Genomic DNA, 27975 nt, shown 5'->3' on the forward strand with positions numbered 1-27975 from the left:
GTAAGAAGCAGCAGTTCCTCTTCAAAGCTGCTTGAGTTGTGGGGAGGGTAGAAAAGAGACTTGAAAATGAGATTCATCCACTGTCGTTCCTCCTCCTGACCTCCTCTTCCTCCAGGAAACTTAGGATTATAAAAACGATCATATGGATATAATAAAAGTATGACAGAGTTGAGGAAGGTGGGGGGGACATATTAGTGATGGCACTTTCACAAATGCAGCTTAAAGAACAGAGATTTCTGACTGGCATGGTCATTGGGTGATAGCACAGTCCCCCTCACTGCCTAGGCTAACAGCACCTAGGAGAACTATAGTGGTAGCAAATTCAGCCCCGGTAGCCAGGGCCAGCCTTAGGGAAAATGGCGCCCTGGGTGAACTTTCTTTGGCACCCTTTAAGTACTGCTCACCCAGCAGTCAGCGGCCGCCCAGCAGGCAAAGTTGCAGCAGGTGGAGCGGCAGCAGAGCTGCAGGTGTCATGCTGCCTGGCTCCTGCCCCGCAGCTCCCTCTTCATCCCCTCCTCCCACCCCCCACCCCCAGGTGGGCACGGGCCTTCTGCATCCTCTTGACCATGGTGCCCTGCCCCTGACCATGGCACCTTGGCCAGTCGCTCATGTCACCTGCCCATAAGGCCGGCTCTGCCTGAATGTCTTGCATTGCTATTAAGGATATATCTACACTACCCACCAGATCGGCGGGCAGCGATCGATCCAGTGGGGATCGATTTATCACGTCTAGTCTAGACGCAATAAATCGACCCCCAAGCCCTCTCCCGTCGACTCCTGTACTCCAGCGCCGCAAGAGGCACAAGCAGAGTTGACGGGGGAGCGGCAGCAGTCAACTCACCACTGTGAAGACACCACGATAAGTCAATTCTTCCCCCTCCCGCCCCAGTGTAGACCAGGGCTAAGTATCCCCTACCTCAGGAATTGCAGGATAGATATAACTTGCATCCTTTTAGTTACAATTGTTTGTTCTTGTGTATATAGCTATGCAACTGTTATGATTTTTTCTGTGTACTGAAATTTAAATCTCTGAGAACTTTTCTGTTTACTTTGGTTCTCTCTTGTTGTTTTTCCTTAACCTAAACTAAACATTTAGACCAGCACTGACTCTCTGCTCTTTGAGTTTGGTGGAACTGAATCAGCCTGTATGCTATTTACCAACCACTTACTCTGACAACTACTATTTCTTCTGGTGAAACAAAGGATAGAGTGTAAAAGTCCTGTACAGACCAGTGTGCATATATGATTGTTAATATGCCTTTGAAAAGCTCAGATGACTAAGAGAAGTTAAGCTTAATGAAATTCTAGTTCAGCTGGCTGAATTAAAGTTGGAATGTCAGGCATAACTGCAAATTGCCTTGATTTTACCATTTTTAAATTTCATTTTTAATATTTCTAAAACATATTAAACCAATAAGGCATACCTATACTATTGTATACTAACAAAGTCATGGAATTAATACTTCCTGATAAACAGAAAGGAAGGCATGGATACATTACTGGATACCATTCTGATAATGTTTTAAATATATTATTAACACTTGACAGGTTATTTGTAGGAACACTGAAAGCAAACTATTACCTAATAGTCTCTCTTTATATGACTGGTGAAATAACATTTAGAAAAAAAAGAGTACATTCTGCCCCCCTCTGCCCCCCATACTATAAACACTGTCAAGAAATCAGAGGGTATAGAGAAAGGATAAACATCATCATCAAAATGTTGGAGAGACTGCCATTTGAGGAAAGCTTAACAGTACTAAATACCAAGCTACATAACTTGACCAAATGAGGACTAAAGTTTGGGGTGGGGGGAGATAGTAAAAATAAGATAGGTAGTGCTCTGGGGATTACATAAACTGGTACTGTTTGTGGTAACTGTCTAGAGCAAGGGTGGACAAACTACGGCCCGGGGGCCACATCCAGACCTCCAGATGTTTTAATCTGTCCCTCGAGCTCCCGACTCCGCGCAGCTCCCAGAAGCAGTGGCATGTCCCCCCTCTGGCTCCTATGTGTAGGGGCAGCCAAGGAGCCCCTGCACACTACCCCCACCCCCACAGCTCCCATTGGCCAGGAACCGCGGCCAATGAAATTCTAGTTCAGGAATTTGGCCAGGAACCGCGGCCAATGGGAGCTGCAGGGGCGGCGCCTGCGGACAGGGCAGTGCGCAGAGCTGCCTGGTCGCGCCTCTGCATAGGAGCTTGAGGGGGGACATGCCACTGTTTCTGGGAGCTGCTTGAGGTAAGCACCACCCAGAGCTTGCACCCCAACCCCTACCTGCACCCCAAACCCCCACCCCAGCCCTGATCCCCTCCCACCCTCCAAACCACTTGGTCCCAGCCCAGAACACCCTCCTGAACCCCCAACCCCTCATCCCCAGCCCCACCCCAGAGCCTGCACCCCCAGCTGGAGCCCTCACTCCCTCCGCACCCCAATCTCCTGTCCCAGCCTGGAGCCCGCTCCCACACCCTGAACTCCTCATATCTGGCCCCACCCCAGAGCCTGCACCCCCAGTTGGAGTCCTCACCCCCTCCTACACCCCAGCCCCCAATTTTGTGAGCATTCATGGCCCGCCATACAATTTTCACACTCAGATGTAGCCCTTGAGCCAAAAAGTTTGCCCACCCCTGGTCTAGAGATATTTCATAGAATCATGTTTTAATTCTAAACAGAATCACAAGATGTAAATGAAATCAGGCCATTCTTAGACTCTTAGAGCCTGAAGCTTTGATTTACTCACTTTAGGTCAGGTTATGCATGGCCCTTATGTAAGTGTACAGGATGTTTATAGGATGTGTGCAAAGAGTCATACCCAATGAAGCTCACATAAAGTACAGGCACAACTGCAGTCCTTGCACTTGGGAGCACACTAAGATTACTCACTTCCTGTGCCTTCAGGGTACACAGATCTCCAAAGCTGATTAAAGACATGACCTTTCAGAAACAAGCGCAGTTTTTCCAGTGGAGCAACAGGATGTGCAATGTATATTTACCAAGCCTTGGCAAAACTCATTCATAGCATACAAACAAAATAGCATAGAAGTTAAACTTGATAACACTAACCCTCTACTACATTTTCCTTTACTTACTTGAAAGATAAGAAACATTCTTATCTATATTTCCCAAACAATATTAGTTCACGTGCCACTTTCTTAAAAAATTGATATTTGAATTACCATATGTAAATTTCTCCTTTTGCGCACCTTTATTTTAGGTCTTCACAAGCTTGATTTAAGTATTTCCAGACTCTACCATAAAATAAATGTCTAAGGAAGCCCAAAATGTCCAACTATAACATCCTCTTTAAACACTGCAGGATTTTAGATAGTTATCTAAAAGAAACACAGTTAAGCCACCATGATTATTACTTATATCCTTCACTTTATTCAAATGACAGGAAACAATTCTTTGAGTCATAATGTCTGTTTTCATCTATTTTGGTGAGTACGTCTGAGTTGTGTCAATGGGCAGTTGTTTTCACTTGTTTTATAAGTTCGAAGTTCCTATTAATTCTTATCTGGATTATGGTTGAACACGAGCCAAAGGCTTAGCTGGAAGTAGGGGGGGTTAACTGGGCACCAACCAGCTTCAACTCCACAAAGACTCTTGCTCCCCATCAGATCCAGCCCCTTTCGAAGCAGGGCTCCTGGATGCCTGCAATGCTGGGCCTGGTGCATCCTGAATGTCCTTAGTCCAGTAGCCAGGCTTTTATCCACTTGACCCAACCAACCACCCACCAACCATCCAGGTGTTGCCAATTCTCATTATTTTATTGTGAGTCTCATGATTTTTGGTATATTGCTTAGACCCCCAGCTCCTAACTCCTAGAATCAAGAGATTCAAGAATCGTCTACTCTTATGTAACAGATTTTCTTATATAAACTCAAGTCAGTCAGTGTACATTTTTGAGGTGCGTAGGTATGAGAGCAACCAAGCACAGCATAATTGAAGGAATGATGGAGAAGTGTAAGGCTTCTGAAATGAGGACACATATGTTTGACTTGTCAGGATAAATTTTACAACACGAACATAAGACGACTCAAATTGAGCTGATCAGAAAAGTTTTTGTTTCCCTGCAGAAAACGTTGACTATTAAGTGGGAAAAAAAAAAAAAGTTTCCAGCCCACAACTTTTGGTTTAAAACCCAAAATTTTGATCTATAAATGCCTTGATGGTGCCTTCATGGGCACTATAGTTCAAGTGCCTCATGTCCTTATACCCCTCTGTGTGCCAGGCTCCCTGACTAGAACTTTTTTCCTTTGGAAAATGCCGGTTCTTCAAAATTGAAACGTTCCATGGAAATGTTTTTGTTGATACTAGGCAAGTTGACAAACTGGCCAGCTTACCTACTTGCCTGCGTTCTTGCCAGCCAACCAACAGGAGCCCCTGGGGTGTGCAGTGAACTCGGCCTTACTTGCAATGAAGCATGCAACCACCTAGCTAAGTTGCACAGACAATGCTGGTGAGAAGCAAGAAGGCAAAGTTAGAGTTGTTCTTTCTATATTTGTTGAGTAATGCTAGATTTATTGATGTTTTAGTTTATTTTGAAATAGTGTTCTACTTAAGTTGTTTTTATATAAGGTAGATAGAGCACATAGTTACAAGTTTAACTCTATTTTAACCCTAGTCTTTTGTCTAGATTTCACTCCTTTTTTCAATCCCCACCAAGCATTGGTGTTGCTAAGGTTGTTGGCTCTTCTCCAAAGCATTTATCCAAATCATTGGACTCTGACTGAACACTTTCTTTCTTTTTATTCCTCACTTAAGGTGTTAGTGTGAGAACAGAAGTCAGGGACAGAGCCTAATGCCAGAAACTGGATATGAAATGTACAATGTGTATGCAGACTAAGAATGTCTCTTGAGAACTTTCTCTGGACCTTGCCATTATACTAAATATCCCTATGCAAAATGTTTGCAAAAAAAGAAGTTCTTCCTGAGTTTGAAGTTTGTCTGTGCTGAGGCCAGAATTCTCATATACAGTGTGAAAGTCTTATCCATACCGGGGTCAAATTCTGTTCTTATTAAACACTAGAGAATTTTGCGTTGGAGAAGTAGCAGCAATAAGCAGTTGTCTTTTATGTGGGAGGGCCTGCCATTGGAAGGGAATGCAAAGCCCACTTTAATGGCTTACACAACTATTTGCTAGACAGTAGAACAGTATTGGCAATCAGAATTCTATTTCAGACTCGGGGGGAGAATGGACTAGAGGATAGAGCAGTGGTTATAGACAGAATATCTGAACACACAGATTTGGCATGTTCGTTCTGAAAGGCAGTTTGGTTAAATGGGCCTTTCATATTAGAGCTCTAGGTTTTTACCCAGTTGTGCCAGTACTCGTTTTGTGCAATCTGTTATCCCAGCTGTAAAATGGGGGTGAATGATGATTGTTTATGTCTTGAGAGGAATACGAATGAGGCCTTGTTCAATAATAAGACATGTGAAGGGCACAATTAGTTCTTGTTAGTGGAAGAGTTGAAACTAAACTTCATGGTTGCCTCCTAGATTCTAATCCAATGCTTTTCAGCCAAAGGTTATTTTTCAGCTACTGCTTTGCCTCTCTACAATACCGGATCATGTAGGGAACTCCATAAGGATAGAAAACATGCTCAATGTTCAGAGAGTTCCAAGGGAGTAAGAAGTTCAAAGATTTTAGCAGCCGACCTCGAACCAGCTTTATTAAGCATGTACAAATGGAAATTTTTCAGGGCCTTAATTGGCCAAATCTGGATAAAATTTTATGGGGCCTGCAAAAGACATCTTTTGAGCCCCAAGACTCCCTGTGCCAAATTTCAGGCTTTTGCTCTTAAGTATGGCATTTCTAGATCTCTTCAGAATGCCTGGAAATAAATTAATGTTGGAAACACTGCCTATTTCCCCCTAACTTTATAGTTGAAAACTATTGCACCATTTTTGCTGATGGCAAAAACAACCATAGCATGGGGCATGGGTCACTTGCTGGAGGATTCTCTGCACCTTGAAGTCTTTAAACCACAAGTTGAGGACTTCAATAGCTCAGACATAGGTCAGGGGTTTGTTACAGGAATGGGTGGGTGAGATTCTGTGGCCTGCATTGTGCAGGAGGTCAAACTAGAAGATCATAATGGTCCCTTCTGACCTTAAAGTCTATGAGTCTATGAGCATCCTTTTAGTTGTCAAAATAAGAATTTAGTAAAATTCACAGGGATCAGATGTTAACGTAAATAACAAGACTATCCAAAGTTATAGCGGTTAATGGAAACAAGGAGCTTTTGAAAGGATAAAAATACCCATGGTTCAGCATTTAAAGTAATCTCCAACTTTTAGGGATGAGATTGAGACTTTTTTTGGGGGGGAGGGAAGAAACGGGACAGATTATATCACATCTGTCTACTGTGGGATTCTTGCACCTTCCTCTGAGGAATCTGGTTTTGGCCACTGCTGGAGACAGTACATTGGATGAGATGGACCTTGGGTCCACTCCAATATGGACCATGAAACAGGAACATAGGAACTGCCAAAAATGTTAATTTTCTTTAAAAAATTGTATCTAAACCACTCTTTCTCAAGTGTGTATTTAGTTCAAGTACATCAAGAGAAAATTAAAAATATTTCTTTGAAACAGCCTGTACTAAAGAAATCAAGATGTTATCATACCAAACCCACATTCTTCTAATCTACCTGCCACAAAGAAGAATGCTTTGTCATACTAGCTACAAAATGCTGTAGATATTAAACCTCTGCCTGAAATGGCAAACATCATAATGAAGATTCGTAGTCAACTTGACAGCAGGTAGAACCTGGAATGACTATGGCAAATGTAATAAGCATCTCAGTCATGAAAAATAAAGATAACTCCAACTGAATAAAAACTGCAACTAGTATAGACTCTGGCATTAAAATCCTTACATCACCATCCTTACTGGTTCTCAAAAGCCTCATTCAGGCTTAATATCCTTGAGATATGGAAGGTTTTAATTATCTAGCATAATTAATTAAGCATGGGCATCAATTTGTTGAAAGATTTGTCTGAAGGCCAGCCACTTAAGTTCATCTAGAACAGGGGTTCTCAACATTTTGCTTTCTGAGGCCCCTCCCAACATGCTATAAAAACTCCATGGCCCACCTGTGCCACAACGGCTGCTTTTCTGCATACAAAAGCATAGGTGCCGGAACTAGGGGTGCAGCCACATTCCCTGGCTTGAAGTGGTTTCCATCATATACAGGGTTTACAGATTGGTTCAATGGCTCTCAGCACCTCCACTACACAAATTTTTCCAGCGTCCCTGTATAAAAGCCAGGGCCGGCATTAGGGGGTAGCAAGCAGGGCAATTGCCTGGGGCTCCACACCACAGGGGACCCTGAAAAACTGAGTTGCCCAGGTTTCTGCTTCAGCCCCGGGTGGTGGGGCTTGGGGCAGCAGGACTTTGGCTTTCTGCTCTAGGCTCCAGTGAGTTTAATGCCGGCCCTGCTTGGCAGACCCTCTGAAACCTGCTCACAGCCCCCCAGGGGGCCTCAGACCCCTGGTTGAGAACTGCTGATCTAGAAAACATGAGTTTCTGCTTGCCAATCAAATTTGGAAGTACAGTAAAACCTATGCCTTAAACTGAGTTATACATAAAAGTGTTTTGCCTCTTCAAAATATCAACCCAACTGTTGGTTCTTGTCATGTTGCAGCTGATATCAATAAATTCAGGAATGAGCAAAGTAACCCTAACAATGGCCTAGAGCAGTGATACTCAGACTCAGGCTCGCAAGCCGCAAGTGGCTCTTTAATTTATCTCCTGAAGCTCTTTGCAGCATATGATATTAAAACACTGTTATTTAGTTATTTACCAATCTGGATGTTTTACTATGTTATTAACCAATTAAATTATCAACTTGCACTAAGTTATTAATTTATTTGCTGCAAGAATCAGACATACAGACAGATAGATAGACAGACAGACAAGATGAATTCACATGACTGTGGTTCTTTTGGGTAATGTTGATCTCTAATTTGGCTCTTGAACCACTGCAGTCTGAGTATCACTGGCCTGGAGAGTCTTCAAAACTAGAATTGGTCGAAAGCTATAAAATTTGGATCTTAATGTGAATTTTTCCAAAGATCAAGGAGAGAAAGGAATGAACAGATGCTGGGTTTTGGTTTGGCCCACTATGGAGGTAGGCCATCAGATGCCAAATTTGTATCTGTATCCAAACTTCCCCAGGCCCACTAGCCAGAACATGATAGAAGAAATACATGTAACACTGAAAGTGGAACAGCTTCTTAGAGAATGCTTAGAAAGCAAGTGTTCCCTAAAACTAGACATACCTTAATGAAAATCCTACCTAAAACATACTGTACAATAATAGACTGGCACCAAATTAAACTGTTTTAACTGTCTCCATATAGACAGCTTCAGAGGTTTCCCTAAGTTTCTCTGTCATTGCAAAACACTCAAGCAATGTGTTTTCTGGAAACTGAAATACAACTCAATATTGAGAGCTTTTGACTGGAAAATATATTAGCATTGAATTATCTTGGCTCATATGACCCGTTCTGATTCCTAAAAGCTATGGTGACAGCCAAAAAATCACAATGATGCCCTGCAAAAACAGAATAATACCAAATATTAATAAATGGAATCAATGGAGTCGAACAAAAACTGGCAGATTATTACGGTGAGAATGGCGATTTCCACATATACAACCAGATATGTTAACTTTTCACTAAGCTCTGTAACCAAAACCAGCTATTCGTTCAATGAAACCCTGTGAACTTCCTCTGACCACCAATAAATGTTTCATTGTTGAGCTCAATCTTGATCTGTCCCCATAAATTAAATATGCTCCTGGGTACTCCTTTTAGTTAATTTTATCTAGAGCATTATGACATTTAGATGTCTTCATATAATATGAAGCAGATTTTTGAGTCATAAGTACTAAGACTGATTTAATGGCAATCTTTTCTAAGATAGCTGTACTTACTGCATTTTCTTTAATAGAATGAATGGCAGCTAAGAACATTGCAATAAATGAGAAGGTAAAAATAGCAATCCTTTGATGGAAATGTTTTTATTAGTATTTACCAGCATATGTACTTTACTATCATTTTCTTATAGTGCATGTATGAATGTAATATAAAAAAATTGTAAAATCTTAACTACAAAGGAAGACAGTAGGTTTAGGGAATGGTAATGGGATATGAAACTTTTTACCTCTAGATCACTGGTTTGAATCCAGCCAGGTCCACAGAGACAGAGTTGTTAATGTCTAATGGCTATTTGGTGCCCTGTATGAAATGAAATAGCAGTCTTATTCCAGTTTCAAGTGAACAGGTTTGATACCTTCACTTACATCTTCAGGGACTGAAATAATCTTGCCTAAGGTGGCCCTGGCAAGTCAGAGTTAAGACACGTTGGTTGACCAGTGTATGGCCAGTAACAACATGGATCACTATGTTATACCTCTCCTGTGGATAAATGAAGGACTTCATTTCCTAGAATTGTCAGTCTGATACTTTTACATCAGCACTAAATTTACTGTTGAATGTCCAGCCCTGCAAACGCTCCATTTGTGGAGCTCTCATTGAAATCAACCCGGCTTCATCATCCTTTCTTGATAAAGAAGGTTTTATAATAAACGGTAAGAAGAAAGGGTAACTAACCTGTTCCTTAACTGTTATTCTGAGATGTGTTGCACATGTTCATTCCACTCCAGGTGTGTGCACCCTAGTGTGCAACTGTCAAAGATTTTTTCCCTCAGCGGTACCTGTCATGGTGGCACATGCACCTCTGCTGCTTTGAGCTACTGCAGATGGTATAAAGGGCGGAGCCACCCAGACCCCTCCCCCTCAGTTCCTTCTTACCAGATAGACTCCGATAGACGGGGGGAAAGAGGGTGGGTTGTGGAATGGACATGTGTAACACATCTTGAAGAACAGTTACTGAACAGGTTAATAACCATTCTTCTTCTTTGAGTGATTGCACATGTCCATTCCACTTAAGGTGACTCACAAGCAGTTCAGTCTGGAGGTGGGATCGCAGTCTACCTAAATAGATATTGAAGGACCACATGACCAAACCTGGCACCATGTCTAGATTGTTGAGAAATGGCACAATGCGAGGCAAAAGTATGCACTGATGACCAGCTTGCTGCTTTGCAAATGTCCAGAATATGCAATTGGGCCTGAAAGGCTGCAGAGGCTGCATATGATCTAGTTGAATGCACCAACACTTTTCTTGGGGTTGTCACATTAGCCAGCTTGTAGCACAAATGAATATGAGAGGAGATCCACAAGGAAATCCTTTGAGAGAAGACTGGAAGGGCCTTCAGTCTGTTTGCAATTGCCACGAATAACTGTGACAATGACCTAAACAACTTAGTGTGGTCCAGGTAAAATGCTAAAGCTCTTCTAATGTCCAAGGTGTGAGCTTTTTCTTCATCTTTATGATTATGAAGCTTCGGGTAGAAAATTGGTAAATAAATTGCCCAATTAAAGTGGAAGTTGGACACCACTTTAGTGAGGAACTTTGGATGAGGGCAGAGGTAAATCTTGTCCTTATAAAAGATAACATAAGGAGGTTCTGAAACCAGAGCTCATAACTCACCCACTCTCCTGGTTGAGGTGATTGCAGTCAAAAAGGCTACCTTCATGGAAAGATGAAGTAAGGAACAGGTTGCCATTGATTCAAAGGTGGAACCCATTAACTTTGCTAACACTAGGATTAAGTCCCAAGGGAGAATAGGAGCTCTACTTGGGAAAATAACCTATCCAAATCCTTTTGAAATCTGATTGCCATAAGCTTGGAAAAAAGGGAGCAGTTATCAGTTGGTGGGTGGAAAGCCGAAATAGCTGCCAGATGGATTTTGATGGAACTAATAGCAAGATCTTATTGTTTCAGGTATACGAGCTAGTCCAATACCTGATAGATGGAAGCTGGGATTGGGGAAATACCTTTCTGCTGGGACCAGATGGAGAATTTCTTCCATTTTGCCAGGTAAGTATACCTAATAGAAGGCTTTCTAACATTTAAAAACACATCTTGAACCTCCTTTGAGCAAATTTTCTCCAGATGAGCCAGCCACGGCGCATCCAAGGTGTCATGTGTAGGGTCTGTATGGTGGGGTGAAGGAGATGCCCATTGTCCTGAGAGATCAGGTCTGAATCTGGTGGAAGTATCAGAGGATCTTTGTCCAAAAGGGTCAGCAAAGTCAAAAACTAATGTTGTCGAGGTCACACTGTGGAGCTACAAGTATGACTTGAGCCTGGTGTTGTTTGATTTTGAACAACATTCGGGTAGGAGTGGAACTGGAGGAAATGTGTACAGGAGTTTGTCTGTCCAAGGCAATGGGAAATTGTCCGTGAAAGACCTTGAACTGTGACCTGCTCAAGAACAAAACCGATGACATTTCCTGTTTACTTTTGTTGCAAACATATCTATGTGGGGCTGCCTTGGCAGTAGTGACAGTCTTCATGAGAAAGATAGGAGTTCATGTGTTTCCTTACCTGATGACTGGTTGGTGAGGTGCCAGTTCAAGGCTCAGGTACTGTCCAGTGTGATGGTCATCCAATCCCCCGTCGATGCACTAGGGTTGCTCATCAACAGAGAGAAGTCAGTCCTGTCACCTGTACAAAGGATAAAGTGTAGGTGGTCTTGAACTCTATGGACAGTAGGTCCCTGCTTCTACAGTTAAGATTCCAGACAATACTAACACTGCTTTGGATCTGAAGGCTCATCCTACCAGGACAGTTCAAAATTGCCTCTGCTTCTAGGACATATGGCCTCATGCACTTACTTAGTTCAGCATGCCAGGCTCCATCTCAGGAAACTACAATGGTGGTTAGCATTGGGGTACTCACTGATCCATAATCCCCTAAACATGTAAGTTTGGATGTCCACACAAGTCTTGACCTCTCTAGACTGGCAGAAAGACCCTTCAAATGTTTGTGGGGGAGTTCCATTTGCTCCTCCTCAACCAGCTTTCCCCTTAGTTACAGATGTTTCTATCCTCGTTGGGGAGCTTACCTTGGATCCCTGCAGACTCAAGTTTTGTGGTCTGCCCATGATTTGACTCTACATATAAATGCCAGAAAAATGGGGGACATCCAGCTAGCTTGTCTGGCCTTCCTTCCCCTTATCAAGGGGTAAGATCTGCTAGTACTAACAGACAATACAGCAGCCATGTCCTATGTGAACAGGCAAGGAGAGACCTGGTTGACTCTTCTATGCCAGGAGGTGATGAGGCTGTGGGATTTCTGTATTGCTATTTCTGTCCACCTCAAAGCCTCTCATCTTCCCAGAGTACACAATACTCTGGCAGACTGGTGAAGCAGGTCATTCATGAGGCACTGAGAGCTCTCTTTTCCCAGTCATAGCCAGATCTGGAATATACGAGGGGCTGCAGACAGTCCAAATGGTAATAATATAAACTGTAGTGGGATTTGTCGACCACAAACCTGAAGAATTTCCTCTGACTCTGGTGTATTGCCACATGGAAATGCACATCTTCTAAGTCGAGGGGAGCATACCAAACCTTAAGGTCCATGGAGGGGATAATAGAAGCCAGAGTGACCATCTGGAAGTTTATTTCCTTCAGGAATTTGTTGACCTTTCTTAGGTCTCAAATAGGCCTGAGACCCCCTCTTGCTTTCAAGATTAGGAAGTAGTGAGAGTAAAATCCCTTCCCTCTGAAAAACAGGAACTTCCTCTATGGCTTCCACTTGGAAGAAAGACTTACCTCCTACAGGAGAATGTTCCTGGGTAGTGATGTACAACCAAGCACTCGGATAAAGAGATAGTTGGCAACAAGCAGGGTAGGAGTGGCTGGCACTCTGGATACTGGTAGGTTGTCCTCAACCAACACATCAGAATGCTTGCTTGGAACTCCCAGGCTGCCTGGATAAACTGGTAGCTGCAGCAGAAGAAGGAGGGAGTGGTCTTCTCCTGTAACTTCTGCCTTTTTTCTGATTAGGTCCTGGATGCAAGGCATGAAAGTAGGATACTGGTGAGGCTGCTGAGGACAAAACTGCTTCCTCTTCAGAAAAAGATGCCCAAAATTTGAGCATTATCCTCAGGTGCTTAAGATTTGCTGCTTCTCATCGGTGTGCACAGAAAAAAGTGATTGGACCCTCAAGAGCAGATCTTGTATGGTCTGTTGGACTTCTTGAGGGAGACCGGATGACTGAAGCCAGGAACATCTACACATCATAGTGACCAATGCTTTGGCCCAAGTTGCTGAGCCTGCAGTGTCCAAACTGGCCACATGGTTGGGTCGATAGGTGCCGAGCAAGGGATATTGCTGTATGTGATGTGGCCATGAGATGTAAGAGCAAACCTCTGACTCCAACAAGGAATCCACTTCATCTCACTGGGGTGGGGGTGAAGTGGGGGGGACTATTCCCATCATTGCTATCCGAAGGTGGTACCAGTGAGATCACGGCCTACTTTCCTCTAGATGTCACCACTTGGAGAGGTACTTGAGAGGCTGGAGGTGCCCCAAGAACCAGACTATGGGTTGGCACAAGCAAAATAGGTGCTGGTACAGGGTGCAAAGACTCCTGGACCACCAAGGAAACTGGCACCAAGAGATTTAGCAGTTCCCATGCCACTGTGAAAGCCTTTGTAGACAGTCCCAGAATAATCCTTGCTGTTGAGACATCATGGGCTGTACTGTTGAAGTAGACACCACTTCAGGGGCCAGTCTCAATGGGACCGTGGCTGGTGCTGGAGTCAATGGACCCCCTGGGACTGATGACTGCCTCAAAGAGGTCCTCTGCTTCAAGTGCACCCCACTGCCCTTGTGCTTATTGGGCTTCAGTGCTGAGGATCTCAATCTCTCAGATGCTAAGTCTTTAGATACGTTCTGGTGCCTCTTCCTCAGTACCAGTGAGGGGGATTGGCCTGAAGGCTCAGTCAAAGCAGGAGGAGCACTTGTAATGGACACAGATTCACTCGTTGCCCACTCCAAGCAGAGAGGCTCCAAAGTTGGGTGCAGTGCTGCCACCATCAGCAGAAACCTAAGCCTCACTCATAGTGAATCATGAATGATCTGCTTCACCAGTCTGCCAGAGTATTGTGAACTCCAGGAAGGTGAGAGGCTTTGAGGTGGATAGAAATAGCGATGCAGAAATCCAACAGCCTTATCACCTCCTAGCATAGCAGAGCCAACCAGACCCCTCCTTGCCTGTCTTTCTTGGTTCTAGATTTAAAGTTTCTGCAAATTTGACACTGATCCCTGACATGAGTCTCCCCAAGACACTTCAGGTGGTGTGGGTCACTCACTGGCATTGGCTTCTTGCACAAGTGGTACAGTTGAAACTCTGGTGACTGAGGCATTCCCCAGCACCAATGTCAGTACCCAGGAATGGGAACTAAAGTATCTGAAAACTCTTAAAAAGAAAATTTATAACTAACCAACACTAAAAACTACTAAAATGGGTGCAAACTATATACAAATAGAAGGAAAATCTTGCACTAGCAAGAACATATGCTCCAACAACTGTTGTGGGTGGTAAGAAGGAACTTACTATTATGGGCGACTCCATCCTTCATACCATGGTGCAGCAGCATGAGGCAACAGAGGGCACATGTGCCGTCCCAATAGGTAACACTGAGGGAAAAGTCTCTGATTGATGTGCAATCACTCAAAGAAGAAATACCTATTTGACAACAATGATGCTAGGTTGTTGTCATTAACTCAGTCAAGGAGAAGGAAGACTCATATTTGGAAAATATCAATGATTCAGTGGATAAGTTAATAGAGAATGCTATTATTCCTGATTACGATTGCGTGATTAAATCCTAAAAGAAGAGAAAATGGACTTTCTAGATTTTGTTGCATTAATAAGAATTTAGGAGCTAAGTCTTTATAATATTTAGTGTATTATATGCTAGCATGAAGCATTGTAATAATTATGATAATAGATTTAATGTAGTATTGGCTTAATTGACCTTTTTTTTGTAGTTCAAGTTGTCCAGAGGACTTAATATTTTACCACTATGGTCAATATTTTCAAGAGTGACTTGTGATTTTGGGTGTTCAACTTGACACCCCTTAAAAAGACCCAACTTTTTCAGAGAGTACTGAGCACTCACTTTTTGAAATCAGGTCTCTTTAATGTATCTCAAGTTTAGGACCCAAAAATAGAAACACTCAACATTATGAATCACTTTTTGAAAATCATGGCCTAAATTTATATTCTCTCATTTATATCTTCAAAAAAAAGGGACTGATTAAATTACAAGCTTTTAGGACTACAGGAAGGATTCAAAGATAAACACACTGGAATAAAAATTCAAAAAATTCTGGAATATTTAAAGGAAGATTTATGAAAAAGCTAGATAGCTCAGAAAAGAGAGATCTTATATGCAGTTTAATATTTATTATGTTGGCATACAATGTCTAACATTAAGAATAGTCAATGGTAGTCAGAATTTAAAGACACCCACAAAGGAAAATCATTCAAAACTTCTCACTAAAGAATCATGGGTCAGATTTTCAAATGTGCTGAGTACTCACAACTCTAACTGAAGCCATGTGAGTTGCTAGTCATCAGTATTAGTGGCTGATCAACAACTTTCTATCAAAAAAATTTCTATGGAAAATTAGATTTTTGACTTAAAGGAAATTTCCGCAGAAAGTTTTTGCTTTTTTTGTTGGAAACTCACACCCAGAAAATTTTTAGCTGAAAATTTTAGATTTTTTGACTAGACATGTTTTGCTTTTTAGTTGCTGAAATAAACAAATCAGTTTTTCAATGAAAAGGTAAATTTTTTTGCTAAAACAATTTCCAACCACTTCTAGTCAGTATCTCTGTAAGATCAGGCTTCAGGACTTTCACCCCCTCATTTAAATATTTATTTTCTTACTGAGGTATTTTTAAATTTTCTTCCTATTGACTTTTATTTTAGTTTATATTTTTCTTATTTATGAAAAAATAAATGTAAAAAAAAAACAAATCACCAGAAAACACTTGGTTTTGCATCAATACTATAAATCTGCCCAGATTTGCTTGGGTCCAGATACACTGAAAATGAGTAACCATAGGTACCTGCTAGTGAAGGATAGGGAACAGTGTCTCCAAGGTTTAGAAATGCACGACTTTGTCACAGAGTTTAAGGCCAGAAGGCCCTATCAGATCAGCTAGTCTGACCTCCTATATATCCAGCCACCTCAACATAAAGCCCAAGCACCAGAATTAGATCAAGGTATTATGACCCTCAGGAGACTAAACTATTGTATGACACAGGCAGAGAACAGGAGGGACTGAGATGCATCAATGCCCAAGGACCCTGTAATGGCAGATACTTAATTTAGAGAGATATACCCTGATTATCCTGGCACCTATGTCCCATGCTTCAGAGGAAAGAGAATCAGAACTTCTGATATTATGCTAAAAGCATAAAATGTAGATTATCTGTGCTCCTGAACAACCCATAGTAAGCATATCAGTGTGGATGCACCTCAAGTGGACCTACACATACTCCACACTTTATCAGGGATTCTAACCCTGTGCTCAGCCAAAAGACAAGAGCCTTCATTGAAGATGCCAGAAGGTGTGTGCATTTGTGAATGAACAGCAACATGAAAAACAGCTTCAACAGATTTCAAGGCCATGATACCTACTGTCTCTTTTTTAAATGTTAACAAAATATCACTGAACGTGAGTGGTGCACGAATGTAAGGAATGGAGGGGAGATGTGGAGACAATCTGAGCAACAATATTCCACTAAAAATAATGCCTGCACTGCTTGTGCCCACCAGTCTGCTCGGCAACAGAGATGGGGTTGGGAACAATATGAGGAGCTATTGAAGGTGTACTCATTTAGCTAGGAGGAAAAACTAGGAAGGGCAGAGTGACAGAAACCCAGGCATATGAAGATCTCTACAAAGAGGGTGGTCCATATGTAAAAAATAGATGCCAAGGAGAATGCATATGGAGAAGTGACCCAAAAACATGATATTTTCTCAGGGAAAGGCATATTTTTTATATATCTTATTGTTATAATATTGGAAGAACATCTGTAGCTTAATTCCACGCCTTTTTGTCTCAGATAAAGATGCCACATCAGTCACCATGAGGACTGACATCCTCTCTACACAGCATAGGTACAAAGGTAGCAGCAATCCTACAAGCTACCACCTTGATCCACTTAACATGCCTCAACTCTGGCTGAAGGGATTACTTCTAGGGGGTACTAAACAATGTTATAATGGAATAGCCCAGTATGGAAACTAACATGTCAGCTCAAATGAAAGTAGGATATCCGGAGCTGAGATGAAATTTCCCCATCCCTCAAGAGGAAACAAATACTATCACTTCTGCGGAAGAAAAGTTTCTCGCCATCTTGCTTGAAAAGTCAATCAAGGAAAAGATTAATAAGACAGTTATGAGAGAAAAAGAAGAGCTAATCAGAAGATTTGAAATCTGTACTCTTCACTCATACTTTAGCATCTCTCTCCTACTCCCCCCTCCCCATTCCAGTTCACTCCACCTCTTATTCCCACTTGGGGTATTGATCCCAAAGTTACTCTTCTTCTTATCAGATCCTATCACAATTTACGCATTACCGACCTGAATTTCTTTTGGATGTGATACCAAATTTGTACAGTAAATAGAGTTAAATGTGTTTGAACTGTTGCAAAACATCCATTAAACTGCCCTTGGAAAAATGATAATGAACTGAAGGAGTTTTTTGTTTTCTTTTTTTTCCCTTTCTTCTTTTATAAGTCTGCATTTAGGTGTGTTGAGCCTGATAAGGTGGAAGATCCTGTTTGGCGGTTACTCCACTTTGCCAGCTGTTGCAATTTCTGAAGACCATGGGAATGAGGGAGGGCTTTGCCATTCTATATATAAAGCATCCAAGCTTGAAAAGGCAAGCTTTGAAGGTGGCAGCAGCAGCACTGCCCCTTTTGAGCAGGTAGGGGCGGAGAGCCCTGAAAAAAGAAACTCTTCACTCAAGGCAAACACCATGCTTTTGGCACTACTAATAATAATTTCCTGCAGTTTTCTACACTGCACAGGTAAGTCTAAGATCTCTAGCTAGGCATGAGATTTCTTTGGATGGATATTTGACTAAGTGTTATTCAAAGGGAAATAGGTATATAGTGAAACAAGGGGAGATTGCAGTGTGTGATGTTAGAGATTCCATTATTATACTAACAGTACATGGGATGCAGACCTTTTCCCCCATCCTCAGTGGAATTACAATCATTTCCATTTATGTTTTTCCCATCAGAAGTTTAAAATATGCAACTGCATATTTCACCAACACATGACTGAAAATACGACCCAGTAGAACAATTTTAAATTATTTTTTTCCCCTCCCTACTCTCTCTATTTGGAATTTCTGGTTACTGAGACTCTTGGTGGATCATTCACTGCATGGTACATAGTAAGTGAATTATGTCACATCCCTCATGGTAAATTGTATATTGTGTTTGCAAACACAAAGGGTCTCCACCCTGCAGTAGTTCCACATGCAGCGCTCACATTGATGTTAGTGGGAGACCTGCATATGTACCCTCTGTAGAATTGCGCCTGTTAGGAACGGTGCACAAGGTCTTAAATATGTGTCAGAGAAAGGGCATAATTTTTCTTGATTAACCCCATTCTTTAAAAGAGGACTTCCATGCTTGAAATGTGGGAAATTTTCAAATCTATAAAATGTTCAAATGAAATCTCTCAATGTGTTTGTCTAGCTCTTTATATAAAACTAATCGATTTATGTTTCATTAAGGGATTTGGCCTCCCACCCCTTTCTGGGCCAACCTTTTTGGATGTCATAGATTATTTATTTATTTGTTTTTAGGTTGAAAAGCAAATATGTTGAATCTGTAATGTGCCTCTTTTCCCCGCAAGTGCTTGCACTGGATTATTTGAGGGCTGTCTTTACTTTGTGATTAATTTGTGTGTTGTTTTAGACTGTGGTTTCCTTTTCTTCTATTTGTTCTATGTCTGCTCCATAATTATCAGCTATTACAATTGCTCTGAAGGCTGCCAAAAATGTTTCAAGCACATGGTCCAAGCTGTTAAAATGCATAATTTATTTAGTTTAGTTTGAACAAAGCTATATTTATTTCTTCTGTATTGTGTTTACCACACTTAATGGCCCATATAATACTAATCCAGTAACAGTACATATTATTCTTAAATCAGAGATTTGTACCGTAACTGGAGAAAGAAAAATATGAACAATTAAAGCCTTATGTAAACTCCGCGGGCCATTTTTTTATCTCAATTATACAGGTATAAATCCCACAATATCGCTATTGACTTCATTAACACCATTGCAACCAAGATCAGAACATGGCCCCTGAATCCTAAAACTAATTCAGGTGCCATATTCCAAGTTACTTATCGATATGGTATCAAGTATTAGATTTGAGTTCTGTAATAAGTCATCATCAAAGAGGCTTAAAGTGCAGTTTTAATAAAAGTAAAGGTGTCTATAAAATTACATAGTGGGGTTCCATATTTGCTCAGTGTCACTGACATCCAGGTCAAATGCATCCAATTTTGAAGTCAAAAGATTATTTATCTAATTGACATCCCTGCATAATCAACCTAGAATGTGAAAAAATCAAACCGTGGGTTTTTTTTTCTCACCTAACCACCAGTAATAAAGATTCTGTAATCAGAACCTAAGTGATAGCTTAAGGATAGTACAGAGCCCTTATCACTGCCGTTGTTTTAAGATGAGCCCAGATAGATAGTAGCCAAATGCTACTATCATTGCTATTTGGTTAGCTTAGGTGGTAGTTTCAATGTAGTTCCTAGTGGTCAGGTCCTACAGTTGATATCCTTGTTGATAGTCACTGCAGAAGGACCAGGGAATGAATAAATATGGAGGCTGAACTGTCTTACCACTTAAGATAAACCCTACTGGTCAAAGTTTGAGGCACACTGATGGGACAGTGCTATCGTATGTCTAATATAGAAAACTACAGGACTTAAGTCACTTGCTAGGATCATCTGGGTATATCTCATTTAATCAATTCCCTGCCACTGTAGGGGCCTCAGGCTTTGATGCACCTCAGTCCTTCCTGTTCTCTGTCCATGGCACACAATTGTTTAGTTTCCTTTGGGCTGTAATACTTCGGTCTAATTGTGGTTGTTGGGCTTGGCATTGGGGAGGCTGGATGCTGTTTTGTGGTCTATGATATACAGGAGTTCTGACTAGATGAGCTGGTGGCCCATTCTGGCCTGCAACTCTATGATTCTATGTCTATGGCTCCAGGCCTATCAAATGTAGCACCTTTCATGAATACTAAATGCACATTTTTTAAAAGAGACATTAAGTGGTAAGTCCACTAAGGAAGTATGAAGCAAAATAGAGCCTAGGTTGTTCTTCCATAGCTCCAATGGCTCTGCAGTGCTAAGAGGAGTAAATCTTATTTTGCCTGTGAAGCACACGGCTACACTCAGACACACAGGGAACAGAAATGTTGAGTAAGATGTTGTGTCATTTTTGCATATTTTGCCTGTAATCACATGTTATGTTTAAATGTTAACCCACACATTCACAGTAAATTGAGAATTTACTGTTGAACCCTGCTCCTCCACATATTTCCTGTGTGACCTTGGGCAAGTCACTTAGCCTCCCTGGGTATGTCTACCCTGCAATTGGGAGGTGCCATTGTAGCATGTATAGGCATACCAGAGCTAGCTCTGATCAGGCTAGCTTGCTAAAAATAGCAGCAATGCCATGGCAGCACAGACAATGGCATGAGCTAGCCACCCAGGTACAAGCCCACCACAGACCATGGGTACATACTTAGGCAGCTAGCCCACGCTACTACTGTATATGCTGCCATGGCTTCACTGCCATTTTGAGTGAGCTAGTTTGGGTGCTGCAATCACACACCCCTATTGTAGTACAGACATATATTTGGGCCTCAGGGCTTGTCTACATAAACATTTAGTTCGCAGCAAGCTGGGTGTGAACATACCCCACACTAGCCCGCCGCGCCCAGCAACAGAAGGTCTGTGGCAAGCTAGTGTGGGGTAGAGTCACACCCCAGCGTGCCACAAACTAAATGTTTGTGTTGATATATCCTCAGCTCTCCATCTGTAAAATGGGGATAGTAACACTGTCCTACCTCAGAGGTGTGTTGTAATGGTCTCAAGTTGCAGTGGGGGAGGTTTAGGTTGGATATTAGGAAAAACTTTTTCACTAGGAGGGCGGTGAAGCACTGGAATGGGTTACCTAGGGAGGTGGTGAAATCTCCTTCTTTAGAGGTTTTTAAGGTCAGGCTTGACAAAGCCCTGGCAGGGATGATTTAGTTGGGGATTAGGTCCTGCTTTGACTAGATGACCTCCTGAGGTCCCTTCTAACCCTGATATTCTATTTATTCTATGATTCTATGATAAATACATTAAAGTTTGTGAGGCACTCAGCTACTACCATGATGTGAGCCATATAAGTACCTGATAAATAGATAGAATGTGTGCTGCACTACCAATACAATGATTAGCTATTCCCAGAATCATTCCCTGACAAGCAGACATGTTTTGGATGAAGGATTTAACATTATAATTATACATTTTAGACATAATATTCACATTGTTCATTTGGGATCATAAAAGTAAATGCTGAATTAGTTATTTCAAACAAGCCTTTAAAACATAATAATTTTAAGTGGACATGAATCTGCACCTAAACCTGTGATCTGAACGCCCCGATCTTTGGTTTGGAGTTTTCAGAGTTTTATAATCTGGATCCAAACTGCATGACTAGCCCTTATCTGTATAATGGACTAAACCAAACTCCCTAGATCCAATCTCCCTCCCCTGAACTCTGGGAGTTTCAAATCTATATCCAAATTTTGCAGCTTACGCCCAGCTCTAATTTTAAATTTAAATATTCATTGTTGCAGTGTGTATATGGTAAAAAAGCTCTCGGAAATCTTGAGACTTGCTTACTTGTTCTGGAGCCAACTCAAATAAGTGTACATTAGCTTAATACAGCAAACATGACTGATAATGCAAACTGGATTAAGATGGTTAGTTTTAACTATATCCTGATATAAGGGCTCCTACTTTACTGATATTTAATTGTGGCTTACTTAGTTTGACTGTCACAGTAGACTTAGCCAGCCTTGGATCCTAAAGAGATATTGTATATTTATACAGTACTTATGCATAGCTAGGTACTCCCCATAGAGGTAATCATGCTATGCTGGCATCTAGTTGAGAAAGAGATAAAAGTAATTTAATAACTTCAGACTGACTAGAAATAACGGTGAACATATTGTAGTTAGATTAGATTATTACTATTGCAGCTACAAATTGAGTGTTGGCATTATCTTTAATTATCATCATGCAAATTCATCTTATATTTTTTGGTTATTTATTTTAACCCTCCTATCTGCTTCTCCCAGAGTTACAAAGTATCAGTACAGAGCGTACCCCAACCCACCACACAGCTAGCTACAGCATACAATTTGCTACAACTTTTGCTATTTCACTAGGAGGGTGGTGAAGCACTGGAATGCGTTACCTAGGGAGGTGGTGGAGTCTCCTTCCTTGGAGGTTTTTAAGGCCCGGCTTGACAAAGCCCTGGCTGGGATGATTTAGTTGGGAATTGGTCCTGCTTTGAGCAGGGGGTTGGACTAGATGAACTCTTGAGGTCCCTTCCAACCCTGATATTCTATATTCTATGATTCTAATTTCTGCTTGTCTGCCTACCCATAAGTAATTTCACAACATACATACACACTTGTAATGTGTGTTATTTTATATATACTTCTCCAAAACATGCTTTATTCAGTTTTAACAATGCTGTACCAAAATAAATACTGTATCATTTATAACATCTATGTGTACATCTACCATCTTAAAAAAGTGCCAGTAAAAACAAATTAAAAAAAATAAGTTCTAAGCTTGATTACAAATTTAGGAGTATTTTTACTCTTAATGTGAGGATAAGCTCTCATTAATGCAAATGTTACAGGAGGTGTGTAGATAATATATTACCTGGTGTATTAATCCCTTCTCTGCTATGTTTTGCTGAAGTTCCATGCTGCAGTGGAACATGGCAAAATTCCTTTGAAACAATGATATTTTGTAGGAACGTAAGTGGTTTTAAAATGACATAACTAATGCTGAGCAAAATTGAAATTTCCATCTCATGGGAAATTCCAACATTGGTTTTCACCCCAAATTGTGACAAAAAGTTGAAATTGCAAAAATTTTCAGTCCAGAAATTCTGAAAAATTGTGATTTGGAAATGTCAAACAATTTCATTTAAACATTTTAATTAAAATGAAACATTCTGACATTCCCAAAATAGAAATGTTGTGTTTCAAGTCAGTTCAATATTAAACTGCATTTTCACATAGTGGTGCATTGCCTCAGGGGAACTGTAGTTTGGGAATCCAATGCCCCCATAATCCCCTGGCTGGACTACATCTCCCATAGTACACCCAGAGTCATGTGACTCTCACAGTGCACCAAGCAGCTGAGTCAGAGGAAAATCCACATTGCATTATGGGAAGATTTAGTTCTCCAGGAAGCCCAGCCCACAGGAGAAAATAAGGTCCCAAACTACAACTCCCATAAAATAATGCATTGATAGGGAAATACAGTTTAATATCATTTTGAAGAAGAATTTTTCATTTCAATTTTCCCAACAGAAAATAGCAAATTTCTGGCAACATCAAATTTTTCACATGGAAAATTTCCATTTTTCAGAAAGTGTATTTTCTGTCAGAAAACCATTTCAATGGAAAATTACCACCGAGCTCTTACATAGGACTGCACACGAGGTGCATTTTGGTTAATAAAATTACCAGGATGTTCTCACTAAATCTTTTTAGAGCTAGACAAGGAAGGGTGAATATGCCTGGTGAGCAAAATTACTGTATTATAATCATTTGCGTAGTTCAAGTCTGACAGGATCAAGGCTGAGCTACAGGCTGTCAGTATATGAATCCATATTTTGTAGAGCAGAAATTTTTGGAGCAAAAAAGTTTGTGCAAATATAATGTACTTAATTATCTCTGTTACATTTGCATGTCCCTTTACTCAATACTATTTATTCCATTTAGTTATTCCACTCCCTGAAACAAAGTAAGAGTAGCATAGACTTAGCATTTTGAAACTGTTTGGCATGCTTGAACTGTGACAGCATTAGAAATCAGCACACTATCTATTCTGAGCTAAAAGATTAGCACTTTTGGGGATCAGAAGCGTAGACCTCATGTTTTACATCAGGCTCACTAGATGAGTCTGCCTTTCAAGTGATGCTTTAAGGCTCTCTTTCTCAAGTCCTGCTCATCAAATATCTACAAAAGGCATCGACATCTGTGAATAGGGGTAGGAGTGACTCAGGTTTCAAAGCCTGGGATTTAGGTGTAGCAACTGTGGAACTTTTTACCCACCTTCGGTGGATTCATGAACAAACAGATGACTCCATACAAAAGACTTGGAAAGTTCAGCCACCACACTGGATCTGAACAATGAAACCTCACTTGCCATACAGCCATCTTACCTAATTATGTGTTCCTCTCTTTTTGCTCCTCATTGTAAGGGATGCATTGAGAACATACCAGGGGCAGAAGAGGGCATAACTGGAGCACGTTGTCCTCTGTAAATACCTGTCATGCATAACAACTCATAGGGATTATTTCAAGCTGGCAAAATTAAGAGCAACCAGTGGTCTACTCTGTTCTAAATTATGCCAGAAGCTGAGACCAGCCTTGGCCAAGCCCAGGATCTGAGGGTATACAGGTATAGTCTGTCATGCTCTGATATTAGCTGTCTCAGACCATTGTGGAAATAAAAGTGCTGATTGCCTGGTGAGGTGACTGGCAGCTGGTGGTTGAGTGACTACTGAAGTAGTTCCACAAAGTTTTTCTCTCATCACTTGAAGACAACAAAAAAGTGTCACATTATTACCGTTACTGATTCTAAGGGTTTGGCTATATGAATACTTAGTTAGCAGCAAGCTAGTATAAATCTACCCCACACTAACCTTCTCACGCACTAAGCATCCTCGTGAACCCTGCTGACATGCACTAAAAGTTCCTTTGTGTACTTTGATCTACCCCACTTAGAACAAGGAGTAGATTAAAGTGCACTAAGGAACATTTAGTGCATGACAGCAAGGTCCTCACAGACACTTAGTGCACAGCAAGCTATTGTAGGGTAGATTTACACTGCAGGTTGCTGCAAACTATGTGTTCATACACACAAGCCCTAAGGTTATGAAATTTCATTTACTTTGAACTCTGTATTTACTTGTTTCCTCTGTAAGACAGCACACCTCTGATGTTGTCATAGGTTGTGAAGAAAGCACTGTTGGTAGATAGATTTCCACCACTTCAGTAATTTCCCATCTGTTTAGGGCACTTCCCATAGATAGCTCTCATCACTGCAGTATCTTAGCTCTCACAAACATAACTGAATTTATCCTCACAACAGCATGGGTGATAAGTACTGTCCCAGTGGGAAACTGAGGTAGGGAGATTAGGTAATTTGCCACAGCCACAGGAATTGAACCATGATATCCTTAGTTGCAGCTCATCGCCTTAACTAGAAGATTATCTTGCCTCATATCTCTTCAAATGAGGAGTTTGTGCATTTAAAATACATTTACTTGTAATCCAGTTTGGCTGCCATGGTTCTCTCCGGATTTTCTATGGCTTTACAAAATGTAAGAAAAGAATCATCTTGTTAGCTTTCTTTCTTTCCTCTCCTGTCTCAACATCACATACAACACCTGGGGAACTACCAAACCTGGCTGCTGCAGATGTTGCAGTAACTCCTCTATGTGCAACAAATATAAGATTCAACTGGGCTTAATTTGACTGAAGTATTGGGATCCCTTCCACACACCTAGCTTCTCTAAAAATGCCAGAAAACACTATATCATATGTGGCCATGAGACTATGCAGAAAGTTGAGTCATTCAATATTTAACTTGTTCCTGCTCATAAAAGGTCCATAGCAAAGAATTTTTCACTGTCATCTGTCCTTACTACCATATTTGCTCTTCCACGAAACACAAGTATTCAAGCCCTTCTCTCCAATAAGCACTAGCGGGAATACCTCTTTTCACTAGCTGGCTATCTATTTAAATCAAATTCTGCTTAAGGGAGACAAAGGCTGAAGCCTGAGAGTCAAAGCTATTTTAAACACCGATAGGTCTCAACATCAGGCCACATACAAACAGGAGAGAGCACCTCAGCCATCCTCTCAGCTCACTACTCACAGTGCCAACTGTTTCATCACACTCAATCAAGCACTGAGGGTGCAGTGTATAGGAATTGGGTAATATCTGATTAAACAGTTAATGAGCCCTCTAGTGGCCATCAGTGTCTTTTGTGTTTCAGAAGCCACCAGAACTCTGCAGGATAGCCATGTATACATATAGCTAGGCCTTGTATGTTATATATGATTAGCAAACTTTTGGGTTGTTTCTTCGTACTATGTATGGGCGTAACATGCAAAAGGCACAACAGAGTAATATGTGGTTTCTGTGGGATGCTCTTTGCTCTCGCCATTTAAAGTACGTTCCTACCAGCTGAAGAGAAGCAGGTCATTACAAGCTGTGCATGCATTGACACAAGCACAGTAATTGTTATCCCTACGACAGTGATGAGCACAGTAAATCAAAGGACAGGAAGGACCTTTTAAAAACTGATGCTGCATTTCTGTTTTGTCTTGTGATGATGACTTATCTATACCTTTTGTTTTCACAGGGCTTGAAGGGAGTTATATATCCCATCAATTTCCCTACAGGCAGAAGGAGCTTCTGAAAAGAGGTAAATACTTTGCCTGTTATTACACATTTAAGATGAGGAACTGAACAAAACACATAGTAAGAAAGTCCCTGCATCGAGGAGCTTATGTAAAACACTTTATGCATTCGGACTGCAGGGTTTGCCTACAAAGAAATCATAACTCGCAGGGTCCCAGAGTTCGGCCTCCAACCCGAGCCCAAATGTCTACAGAGCAATTTTTCAGCACCAGAGCCTGGGCCCCATGAGCCCAAGTCAAATGACTCAGGCCTGCCATGGGTTTTTTGTCCTTATGTATACATACGCATAGAGTGAGGCAGCAGTGCACATGCTAAGTGCTCAGGGAGCTTTTACAGTAAAAATGTAGGCACAGAGTGAGTTTAGGTACCTACAGTATTAGGTGGCAACTGAATGGGGTTCTTGTGGTTAGCAGTGATGCCTCAAACTGGACTTGATTGCAGTGGCAGCCGGTGACTTTTGTGGCAGGTGAAGCACATATATCACAAAATCTCACAAATACCAATATTTGTCCTCCTCCTTGCAGACCTGGCCAGGGGTCTCAGCTCTGCCCCACCAGGACCAATTTGTGCCTGCAGGGATCCAGTGTCATGGCCCCATTCCCTCACTCACCAGCCAGTACGGTTGCCAATTTTGATTGGATGTATTCCTGGAAGTTTCATCATGACAATCTTTAATTAAAGATTAATCTTTAATTCCTGGAGACTCCAGGACAATCCTGGAGAGCTGGTAACCCTACCAGCCAGGAATGGGGGAACCATCCCCAGAAACGAACCGTTCAGTAGCATGGTGGCCTTCCCCACAGCCAGGTACTCATTCTCCTCTTTGCAGTCCAGGATGGGGTCTCTGCTCTGCCTAGGGTTACCATATTTTGTGCCTCCAAATGGAGGACACTCCACGGGGCCGCGGCCCCGCCCCCAGCCCCGCCCACGCCCCAACTCCGCCCCCTCCCCAAAGTCTCCGCCCCCTCCCCTGCTTCCCGCGAACATTTGATTCGCGGGAAGCCTGAAGCAGGTAAGGGGGAGTGTGGGGGGAGGAGGCGCGGCCCAGGCTGGCCCCCCGGGGGCTCCAGCCTAGGTCAGCTCGGGCCCTGGGGTGCTGGCCCCGGCCCCCAGCCGACCACCCCCGGCCCACCCAGCACTGCCGGCCCCTGGCGGCCCGGCGCACTCCCCCGGCGGCCCGGCCCGGCTCCCGGCCCCTCAACCCGGGCCTGGCCCCCCGGCTCCCTGCCCTGCGGGCCCGGCCCCCCGGC

General features: G+C 41.9%; 1 protein-coding gene across 1 annotated transcript in view; it reads left to right on the top strand.

Annotated features, from left to right (window-relative positions):
• Nucleotides 1-13621: 13621 nt before the first annotated feature.
• MUC6 (mucin 6, oligomeric mucus/gel-forming) overlaps nucleotides 13622-27975 on the top strand; it is a 76342-nt gene continuing 61988 nt past the window's right edge. The window contains exon 1 of the mRNA XM_034768775.1: nucleotides 13622-13847. Within this exon, the coding sequence (XP_034624666.1) occupies nucleotides 13622-13847 (226 nt within the window). The remainder of the gene's footprint in view (nucleotides 13848-27975) is intronic.

The sequence above is a fragment of the Trachemys scripta genome, chromosome 4 (assembly GCF_013100865.1).
Source record: "Trachemys scripta elegans isolate TJP31775 chromosome 4, CAS_Tse_1.0, whole genome shotgun sequence".
NCBI lineage: Eukaryota > Metazoa > Chordata > Testudines > Emydidae > Trachemys > Trachemys scripta.